General features: G+C 38.5%; 1 protein-coding gene across 1 annotated transcript in view; it reads right to left on the bottom strand.

Annotated features, from left to right (window-relative positions):
• LOC123767141 (neuronal acetylcholine receptor subunit alpha-7-like) overlaps positions 1 to 12429 on the bottom strand; it is a 454788-nt gene that overhangs the window by 75426 nt on the left and 366933 nt on the right. Inside the window, 1 exon segment of the mRNA XM_069304850.1 lies at positions 8320 to 8406. Within this exon segment, the coding sequence (XP_069160951.1) occupies positions 8320 to 8406 (87 nt within the window).

Genomic DNA, 12429 nt, shown 5'->3' with positions numbered 1-12429 from the left:
TACATAGCTGAATATGTATTAACAAGAGTACATAGCTGAATCTGTACTAACAAGAGTACATAGCTGAATATGTATTAACAAGAGTACATAGCTGAATCTGTACTAACAAGAGTACATAGCTGAATATGTACTAACAAGAGTACATAGCTGAATCTGTACTAACAAGAGTACATAGCTGAATATGTACTAACAAGAGTACATAGCTGAATCTGTACTAAAAGGAGTACATAGCTGAAGGTGCAATAACAGGGGGAATTTGTTATAAAGTAGGCAATATATATATATAAGCTAAAGAAAACATAATATGTTAAGAATGTCTGTTTACCTTCCACGTCAACAGGTGTACAAGTTAGAAAAGTAGCTATGGAGAGGCAAACGAGCAGTTAGAACAATTTGTAATTCAGGGTGACTACAGAGACCTTGTTAGTAGTGTATATGAGGACAAAAACGAAAAATCAAATAGCAGTGTTTTTTATATTTAGTTCAGCAGCCTATTTAGATATACTGTACATATTGTATTGGTAAAAGTATAGGTAGTAGGGGGTGATAGCCGGACTAGTAGCAGAAGATAGGATTATGTTAGTATCGGAAGCTATTATGCGGGTGTGGTATCTGCTTGTATGGAGGTAGTTATGATGGTATAAATTGCATTGCTAGTAGTGTTTGTGGTAGTAGTAGTAGTAGTAGTAGAATTAGTAGTAGAACTAATAGTAGTAGTAGTAGTGTTTTGGAGTAGAAGTAAAAACAACATTAACAAATTAAATACCAAAAGTGTTTAAATTCTAATAGAAAATGTTACAGACAATGTAGTTATACTCAGTCGTATTAAGAGCAACACAAGCAGTTATTAACAACTAATCTTGCTCTCATATTAAGATCAACACAAGTAGTTAACATAACGCAAACAAAAACGGAATGAGCAAAAACTTGAAAATGCATATTAACGAATTTTCAATGTGAAAACAAGATTTTAGACTCATAAGTACTTGGAATAAATGCAATAGTGACTGGGATGTAAGTGTTTGAAGATATTTTAAAAGAAATACTGCTAATAAAATACAAGAGAGAGAGAGAGAGAGAGAGAGAGAGAGAGAGAGAGAGAGAGAGAGAGAGAGAGAGAGAGAGAGAGAGAGAGAGAGAGAGAGAGAGAGAGAGAGAGAAAGTAGAGTTATATTCGTAATATAAATACCAGTAATATCTGCAGAGGGGTGTTGTTGTGATTGTAATATGTATTATAGATGTATCAGTAGTAGTAGGAATAGTGTTAGCAGTAGTGCTTGAACGGGAGTGCCAGTAGCAACATTGCTAGGAGAAACAGAAGCAGCAATAGTAGTAGTAACAGTTAAGACGAGAAGCAGTAGTGACAGACGCATTAGTAATTAAAAGATGTTGTAAGAGTAGTAACAGTATCAGAAATAGATGCAATAACGCCAATAGTCAAGAAGCAGTAGGTGCGGCAGCAATGGTCATAGCAACAAGAGCCGTAAAAGTAGTAGCATAAATAAATATCAACAGATGTGATATTGGAACAAAAATTAAACTAATTTTGATTAATAACATCCAGAACTGAAGCTGTGATGGATGGAATGCCATCGTTCAACTTTGTAGTCTACACAAGATCAATTTATGTACAGTTGTTTGTTTCAGTGTCCCCTAAACTCAATATTTTCTTTTTCGGATTAACCATGAGAAAAATAGAAAGGAAATCTTACCTATGCAATATATATATATATATATATATATATATATATATATATATATATATATATATATATATATATATATATATATATATATATATATATAAATATATAGATAAAGAGGTTACATTCACTTCCAGTGTTTTGTTTTTTGTTGTGTAATGTAGTTATTGGAACAGCAAAATGCAAAATATGAAATGTTAACAGGGGGAAGCGGATTTCCCTAAGGAAGCATCGGCCCCTTGGCCCTGGGTCGACCGTCAAAGAATGCTACCCTTGATTAGAAAGACTTACAAAAAAACACGAATTTGTCCAAATGGCACATGCGCAGGCACACTTACATTTATAGAGGTGAGTATAGGGAAGTAAGGGAGTTCTGGGGAGTGGAGGCGGAGGGTAGACAAAGGGTGGGTTTGGCTCTTACTATAACAACGTCTGGATCATAATTCTTGCGACCCTTCAATTGAATGGTATAGAATGTAAGTAAACATATTGGACTGGTCCGCTAACGAGTCCTCAGCTCGCGAAGCAGACCCCGATCTGTTCCAGGCAAGGGTTTTGAGGGGTCCTTCCCCCACATGCATGGGAGACCGAGGGAGGGGGAGAGAGAGAGGTTAACAATGTCCTGTATGTAGAGAAGGTCCGCTAATGTGAGGGTAGCATTCTTTTGCCCCTTTTCTGGTAGTAACACTTCGAAATGATTGTTATTTTTCGTTTGAATTACTCCAAATTGTGTTTATCAGCATTGTTATTGCATTGTCTACTGTTAGTTAATTTTGGAAAATCTCATTACATCTACTCAAATATATATATATATATATATATATATATATATATATATATATATATATATATATATACATATATATATATATATATATATATATATATATATATATATACATGTATGTATATATATCGTACCTAATAGCCAAAATGCACTACTCGAACTACCCGATTTGCCTAACAGGCAGAGAATTTTTCGTTATTTTCAACAAAATTTTTAAAATTGGTTTATTTGAATTAATATTACTATATTATATTAATAACATGAATTACTGATGTAGTTGTTAGGTTAGGTTAGGTGTGGATAGATTAGGCTAGGTTAGGTTAGGTTAGGTTAGGTTTGGATATGTTAAGTTTGTATAGGGTACGTTAGGTTTAAATTAGGTAGGATAGGATAGGTTAATTTAGGTTAGGTTAGGTTAGGTAGGGTAGGTTAGGTTAAGTTAGGTAGGGTAGCTTAAGTTAAATTAGGTTGGGTAGGTTAGGTTTGGTCATATTTCTACGTTAGTTTTAACTCCAATTATATAGAAGAAAAAAAATCGTATATAATGTAGTGGAAAGCTTTATCATTCCATAAGAAACACAATTAACAAAATCTATAATATCAGGAATACTCGGCATGTTAGGCAAGTCGGGTCTTGCATTCTAGCCCAAGTAGTGCGTTCTGGCTATAGGATACATCAAATATATATCTGAGTTGAATAAAATGACGGTCTCTATTTAGGAGAAGCAAGGCATAGTGTAGTCCGGGGAGGGACTAGGGAAGGCCAGGCCAATTCAAGGGGGCCCAAGCCAGGGGCCGAGCCACGGGTAAAGGCAGCTAGGAGAAGTTGCAAGAGAGGAAGTCAAAGCAGTCCATGAGTATTGGGTCACCGCTTTGCTCGGTCAAATTTACCATTGACAGGCGTGTGTGCTGCCTACACAGGCCTAGTTTTGTGCTAGTGACTCATAATAGCAGCAGTAACCGGGTCAAATTGGAACACACACTGGTCAGGTGAGTCAGGATTGTTTTGAGAAAGAGTTTAAAAGGAGGAGGAGGAGGAGGCGTCGTCTCAGAATAGCTGGGGTGACCGCAGGAAAAAACAATGGCGTTGGGTCATCATCTTAGTCATCTCCCGACGTCTTGGCAGCTATAGGATTCAACCCCCGTCTTGGAAACTATATCTTCTTAAGGAGATTCAAAATGCTGCTTTTTTCCATTCCTTTTAATGATCCATTAAAAGATTCATTTTCTTTTAGAATCCAAATATTAACTTGAAATTACATTAGATTTTTGTAAGGAAAGTTATATGATGCCTTGCAATGAAATATTTTCATAAAATATATAAAATTGAAAACGCATAACGTAATCCGGAAAATAGTAGTATCTACGCTCATTCGAAACCATATCAGTGATGTTAAATAGGCAACCACATAAGTAAAGTTAATCCACAAGCGTATTAGTAAAGGTTAGTGCAAAAACAGAATATCAAAATTCAGTGCACAAGTAAATTACAGATTAGTATTTAATTGAAAACAGACTCATCGATCGTGTCATGATATTCCGTTCAAGTGAATGTAGCGTATGTTAATTCGATGACTCGCAACACACGCACACGCAAACAAAGCATGCAACGCACGCACAGCACATGGTACGCACGCACGCATGCCAGGGGTCGTACACAGTCGTCAATATGTTACACATTAACATGAGAAACGTGTGTGTCCTCAAGCTATTTGGTCGTCTTGTTGCGTATCAGAGGAGAACCCGGTACACTTATCGATACATTAACGTTAAAGACTCAGAATTCTTACACCCAGTAGAGTGAGAGATGACTACAACACCCCAGTAGTGTGAGAGACGACTGTAAACGACCCCTTTAATTGGCAGTCGACATAAACTAATCCTCCATCATCCACCACCCATTATGAAGACTTTGTGACCCAGGAGACAGATTTTACTATTCAGGACATAGACTTTACTATCCAGGAGGCAGACTGTATTTCCCAGGAGGCAGACTTTATTACGCAAGAGGTAGAGCTCTAATATCCATCTGTTAAACTATTTTTTTTCGTTTGCATCGTAATATGACCCAACGGTCTAAGCAGAGCTTTGGATATGTGTCACAAATTTGTTAGAACATGAACTTACTGTTATTCTTTAATGGATGGAGCTAACAGTAACAAACGGGAAAGGACGAATTACAGTAAACAGTTCTGCTTCCATGATTATTTTCAACCCATCCTCAAGCTCACTGCACCCTATTTTGGACGTAATCGGTAGTAGCAGCAGCATCCAATATGAGGCAGTTTAGTCGAATTTAAGTGGCTCTATATTGACGCAATTTCAGATTAATGAGACATTCATATAGTCAGTTGATTAACGCGAGTCTCTGTTTAAGATCAACATGAGGCTGTTGTGGGGGGCAGAGACGCCCTAGGGAGGACTGGGCAAGCCGGCAGGTTCATATGTTTTTGGTTAGGCCAAAGCCACTTCAAATTAGAGACTGGGTTAGTTCGTGAGAACGGGTTGCACAGAGATAGCCTGTCAGGGGGTGGTGGAGTCAGGAGGATACATCGAGGAGCGAGCAGCACCCCCATAACAGCACCACCACCACCACCACCACCACCACCACCACCACAGGTACCGATGACAGGCAGCGGAGAGGTGATGGGCGTCACGGCGTTAAAATACTCCAGGTACACGAACAAGCTCAGCTTCACCGTCACACCTGCCGGACCCAGAGAAGCTGGTTTACATCACGCAGCTGATACTTGCACCGTGCAATTGATATCTGTATCCCGTCTCTAGCACCTGCGCCACGCCTCTGACACCTGTGCTATGACTCAAACACCTGCGCCATGACTCTGACATTTGCGCCATGACTCTGTCACCTGCGCCACGTAGGCAAGATAACGCTTCCGGGACGTGATGACTTTTTAATATATACTCTGGAATGACTTTCTCGGCTGAGCGGAAGAAACTATTTATATTGATTTGTTTTCCTCTGAGTATGTTCACTAAGATCAACCACCAGAATGAACGGTGACTTTCCTTATTCAATCGTCAGGAAAGAAAATGGAAGAAACCATTGAAATAGAAATAAACCAATTGCCCTTTACCAACTCTCTGAGGTTTTCTTATCAATCCATTATTCCGAAAATCTGTTCTCCGCCGACAAATAAACAATTTACCTTATAGTTGTGTATAACAGATTGTATTAACCAAATTTTATTAAGCCACGCTCCGAGTTACGCTCAAAATTTATTAGATAATATTGTGATTAACGTCACTTGAAAAAAAAATCCGATTTTTTTTTGCTCATATACCATATACGGATCTTTGAAAGCGGTTAAGGCGGCAAGTTTTCGCAGTGGTATTTAGGCAGTAGTCGTTCAGTGTTTTTTTTCATTGCACAGAAAATTATATCTTTTCAAATTTGAGATTAGTGACCAAGGAACGAAACCCGAATCAACTGATTAGAGAAAAGACGAATTAAGGCACTAACTGCAATACAAATTGATTTAAATTGTAATTCACAAAATGGGGAAAATTGACCGAGACAAAACGCAAAACAAAAAAAAGAAAATCGTGTCCTTTAAACGGTTTCTGCAAGTCACATAAACAATAGCGTCTGTGAAGGTTTTTAAAAAGGGCAAGTTTTGGAGAAGGGGAGGAGATAGGAGAAGGGTATTGGTGACGTTAGGTGGGACAGGGCTTCGCGGCAACAGTAGGCTTGGGGGTTGGGAGGGAACGGGTTGGGAGTTGTTGGGGGGAGGGTTGCAGCTAACCTAGAAGAGGAACCGCCTCCGAGGTTTGAGGGAGTGTGTCGTTAATCAATTGTGAGAAGACACAGAGCGAGAGTAGTACAGTCACGCCTGTGTGTTGTGGGGGCCACGATCCGACCAGGTACCGTGAACAGAGAGAGAGAGAGAAGGGCAACAGATTATACATTGCTCTGATACGATTAAATTACATGGACTACTTGACCCAAAGCATTATCGGTAGAGAGTGGTAGACGAATTAAAAAGGAAGGAAAATAGGGAGAAGTGGTGCAAAAGATAAAAGAAACATAAAGAGTGAGAAAGAGGAATTAGAGCGTAAGAATGATAGGAAAGCTGACAAATCTCAACTCAACCCCTCTGTTCCTTTTTTTTTTTTTTTTTTGAATTGAGAATTAGCAAAGCTTGAAAATAGACCAAAAGATCAACAAAAAGGCTGCAAGACTTTGCTGATTGGTAATAACCATTATTTACACAAACTAAGAGTTAAAACACAGCTGATAAAAACCAATAGATCAAATGCTTTATATAATAATAGTCCCAAATATTCATCCTAGCTGACGTGGCAAAGGAAATAAAAGGATGCATTTCTATTTTTTTTTTAATGATGGGATGGGGATGGGCATCCTTGCCACCTTCGACTCTGGCCTAACCTAGTAGAGGCACAGCGTCTGATGTCGTTGGCAATATTCCTGATATGGTTAGTGAGAAGACAGAAAGGGAGAGAAGAACGGTCACACCTGTAAGAGTAACAGACAACGCAGGAGAAAATAATAATAATAATAATAATAATAATAATAATAATAATAATAATAATAATAATAATTATAATAAAAAAAATGATCATCAAGGGATTTTTTTTTGTAAATTATGGTCACTAAGAAAAACACATCAACGAACTTCGGAGCTGTAAAGGTAAGATTGGCTTCTTGCATCTCGCTTAAACAAGTAAATCTGGACATAGGAATGGTGTTTTATTCATAACGATCCCAATCTGTGATTAAACACATGCTCAAACCCCAAAACCTTTACAACTCCGAAACTCACAGCAATAAGCCTACTGGAGACAAACAGCTTCATAAAATATTATAATTCTAGACAATCAAATAAATGTTATCAAACATCAATGGACACTTTGGACCCAAGGTCAAGAAATGGAAATTAGGAGAGGAAAGGGGGGGGGGGGAGGCAGTGGGGGAGAATGGGTAAAAAAAATCAAAAGACTATATTTATATATATATGGCAACTCAAGAACCAATCAGAAATAAGGTACTGGCAACTCAAGAACCAATCAGAACAAAGGAAGTGGCAAACTGAACACACACAAGAGGTCACAATAAAGCCGGAACTGAGCGAAGTGGCTCTCTTGAATTAACACTTAAGACTAAAGGAATTTGTTATAGTTTAACGTTGGTGATTTATATTTAGTTAAAAAAAAATAGGATTAGGATAAAGCGTATTTTCACTATATCTCCCTTCAAGTAAATTGATGTAAATTGAGTAATTTACAGTGTGGCGAGTTTACGCGACGCTTACCCATGGCAATGTGGACGGTGGAAGTCTGCATCATATATTTTATTATTTTGTTTTTAGCATTTTGTTTTAGTTTACATCAATACTAATTTACCTTTTGCCATGCTAGTTTACATATATTATTACCAGAGGACACAATTTTTTTTTTTTTTTTTTTTTTTTTAGTTTTAGGTAAGACATCCATCATCCATGTAATTAACACACTAGAGTAACAGCGAAGGTGATACACCAACAGTTACGGACACCTGAAATAACACGAATTAGAGAGAAGGTTTGTGTGGGACCCTTGGACTCTTCACAAACACTCCTGGCACTTCGATAAATTAAAAAAAAAAATACAACTGGTTCCACCATGTTAAAACATCACCAAACCCTTCAAAAGGTTTTGCAAACATGTTTCCGTGTAGAAGGCAAAGGAGCGCAGATTGAGTAATGTGGTGTGCCGGTTGTGACGAAGTTTCAGTCCAAGGGCCGCCGGCCACAAACAGTCGTAGGCTATTGGCGCGCTGGGCGAGCTAAGCAGCCCTCAGTAGTCTACCTAGCACAGGCATGGCGTCCGATACTTGCGGCAGCGTCTCGGTCACCAGATTGTGGAAAACTGTCAGGGAGAGGAGAATGGTAACCCCTGCAAGAGACAAGGATGGCAAAGGAGTCAGTGAGGCACGGAACGTTTCAACTTGAACCAAGAAAGCTGTCGCCATGTTGGACGGCTTTCGAGGTGTCATCGGCGGGTGTGTTGTGTAGTATCTGGGTGCCAGCAGCAACAGGGGGGGTGGTGGTTCGTGTTGGGACATTGGGACTTCTCTTGCGTCCCAACAAGCTTAAGTTCCCCAAGTTGGTGTGCTGGGAGACTGTATAGATGACTGCCAGGCGGCTCTTAGCACCTCCGTGGTGAGGGAAAGGGGCAAATTAGTCCCCCCCAAAATTGGTCTATGAGTGGGGAGGGGAAACTGAAGAAGAGTGCACAGAATCGCCGCGATCCGCCTGACAGCCATAGGGGCCAATGAATATGTGTTTAGGTCTTGTATGTACATTATTTCATGTGGTGATTACGATGATGATGATGATGGTGATGATGAGGGTGCTGATGACGAAACGGAATGTCCGCTGGCGGTGATGGACTCGCCAGATACAAGGACCGCGGCGCTCTCTCTCATGCTTGGCGCATGATAGTGGCTTCTCCGTAGCTGGGTTAGACAGGGGGGAGGTCTAGTGTTAAGGGCGTCACTTGCATGCTAGTTCCGTTATTTATGTTATTTGATAATTCTTTATAGAAAACTAGTATGTAGTGATGATACAAAACCACCGAATTAAAGCATAATATTAAAAAATAATATATATATATATATATACACACATATATATATATATACGTATACATACATATATATATATATATATAAATATATATATATATATAATATTTATGTCAGCTATAAATTCGTCCCCCTCAGTTGTCCAAGTATGGAATGACTGTCACTTTTGAGAACTCGTTGCCATGTACAAAACTGAGGTTAACACTTATTCCCGCCAATGATTATCGCGGCAAAGGAGGAGTAGGAGAAGGAGAAGGAGAGTGAGGAAGAGGAGGTGGGGGAAGGTAGGGAGGATAAACTGAAGGATTATCATGCACAAGAGTTGACAACAGACTTAAAAAGGGGGGGTCAAGGGAGGGGATTGGTGGGCAGAGGGGGCGGGGTTTGGGGGTGGGGGGGAAGCCGATGTATCTTGGGCAACACTTAAGAGGGGTGACTTAATTAAAGAGTCGAGTCGAAACAATCGTACAGCAGCGAAGGATGAATGGTCACACATATATATATATATATATATATATATATATATATATATATATATATATATATATATATATATATATATATATATATATATATATATATATATTTAGAGAGAGAGAGAGGGAGAGAGATATAATATGCTGCTGGCGTCCCCGGAAAAGTGGGCTTTACCTAGAAGTGGTACGGCATCGCTTGTTGTAGGCATGGTGTCATTCACCATATTTGAGAATACAGTCAAGGATAGCAAGATGGTAACCCCTGAAATAATAATCAAATGCAGAGAGCGGAGTAAGAAAGTAAAGTCAACTTGTGTGTTGGTTTAAAAAAAAAATAATAATAATAATTAAAGATGAGAGAGAGAGAGATAGAGAGAGAGAGAAAGTAGTGAATGGTCAAATGGTGCTCATCACGATTTTGAAACATATTGTCGCATCAAGAGCTTAATACTGACTACTTGATGATGGTGAAATGGCATGATTAACTCTGAACTTTGGTTCCTACCTATTAAGGGTACAGAATCACTGGTAGTCGGCATAGACCCATTTACCATGTCAAGGAAGACAGTGAGTGAAAGCAGAACAGTCACACCTACGAAACATAAAGAAAACGGAATATAACGGGAGGGTTAACTTCGCTGGTTGCACAGTCAGCTGAAGCGGAAAGTTCAGGATCTGTAGGCGATGAAGCATAAAATTAGTAGCTCTACAGGAGTAGGATTTTAAGTCTGAGGAAAAAAGATTTACACACATAAATAAACATTTGGGTATAACGAGGATTGGGTTATGGAGGTTGTAAAGAGTTTCACTTTAGTTCTAAGTAGTGAGGATATAAAGGACTGTAAACGGGAGAGGTTTCGTGGATTGGGTTTTGCCATTTAGACAATTTGATCATAAGTTCACCTAGATGGCTGTGTGTGATCTTGGTGTGATCGCGAAGGCACTACGCTTCCTTCCTTTACATTGACCACTGAGACTAGCTGCGACTTAAGCTCAATATATTTCCTCAAATGTGATTATTTGAGGTGTATAAAAGCAATGGAAACGTGTTTAGAGTGGTAATTATGGCGCTAGAATGGCCAATATGGCCCGATAACGTGTTCAATATGGCACTAGAGTTAAGAACGGTGAAGGAGGCACCCCAGGCTTGGGAGACGTATAGGCAAGTCTTCCATTGCCTCTGTTCACCTAGCAGTGATTTGGAACCTCGGTGTTAGTCGACTGTTGTGGGTAGCATCCTGGGGAATGGTCAAGTGCAGCATATATCCCAGGTATACTCGAATTTCCCACACACACACACACATCGCAAGGCACAGACGAGGAAAATAGTCGGATAGGGACATATGAACTATGTCGCAAGGCAAAGAAACTATCGCTGCGAGGTCACTGTAACGAGGGGCCCGGATAGTCTTCGAGTCCCTAAAAGAGTTCACACCCGAAGTCAAAGAGTGAGTTCACGCTCGAAGTCAAAGAGTGAGTTCACGCTCGAAGTCAAAATGAGTTCCCGCCCAAACCAAGTAACTACTAGAGAGCATGTCTATTGTTCGGCACAACTATTAACGAAGCCAAAGCCACCACTCAAACTTCTTGAACTACAAATCTGATTCTGCCTAACAAAAGCCGTGTCAACAATACTGATATCGAACAGGTATCAATAGTAGTGATACCTGTATCAATATTACTGATACCTGTATCAATATTGTTAATGCCTTTATCAGCTGATAAAGGCATTAACAATGATAGCTGAATCAATATTATTGATATCTTGCACAATTTCGGCTAAAATGTCTATTAAAAGTTTCAGACACCAATAGATAAAGATATTTACAAACTCTCTGTGAATGAACACAATCATTTACATAAAAGCTTCGCTATCACTAATTGCTAATAACGAGGGTCAAGCAGTTGGAAAAACTAACGCGAAAAAACAGGCATTCATGTATGAGGATCATACCCAGCTCCACACACACACACACACACACACACACACACACACACACACACACACACACACACACACACACACACACACACACACACACACACACATACATATATTTAAGGCTCTCATTGTAGAGCGTTACCTTAGCCGGCGCTGAACAGTTGGCAAACAAGGCCATTACCCGTAGGCTAAATTTACGGGTTATCATACTGAATAACACGTAAATTGCTGTGTTGTTGCTGTTCGTGAAATTTCTATTCATATGCAAAATTCGTATTAATATCTAACAATTCCAAACAAGCGGTACCAAAAATTACCGTATCCTCCTTGGTATAAGTTGTTAAAGACAAATTAGTTATCCTAATTCAATATCATATATATATATATATATATATATATATATATATATATATATATATATATATATATATATATATATATATATATATATTACATCCTGTACCGAACTATTTTTATTTTATGCAAAATTTGGCCAGCTTATAAATTTCATGGCTTAAGCTTAAATTACATCTAGCACTTATTTATATGCTAATTGGCTGAGTTGCATTTTTAAATTGGTGAAATTCAGAATATATTTTAAATTTCTTTTGGCAATCAACAAGATGAATGAAATTCTTCACTTACAGCAACAGTTTATTAGAGTACCGATCAATTGTAACAAAAACTTAAATGCGCTGTTTTATGCAGAAAATAAAGATTCATTCTGGTCTGAATATAATTGATTTGACGGTATACAATATAATATACCTGACGGCTAATCTATATATATATATATGATTCTACCACGAATCTTCTCTATGTTTCTTATGTTTTCTCTACTTGGAATGGAAGTTAAAACAAAAAAACTGTCCGAAGTGCATTTTAAAACTGAAAATTAACTTTGGTTATGGTAA

Source organism: Procambarus clarkii, chromosome 53 (assembly GCF_040958095.1).
Source record: "Procambarus clarkii isolate CNS0578487 chromosome 53, FALCON_Pclarkii_2.0, whole genome shotgun sequence".
Lineage (NCBI taxonomy): Eukaryota > Metazoa > Arthropoda > Malacostraca > Decapoda > Cambaridae > Procambarus > Procambarus clarkii.
The sequence above is the reverse complement of the archived record's forward strand: the minus strand, read 5'-3'. Positions and strand labels throughout refer to the sequence as shown.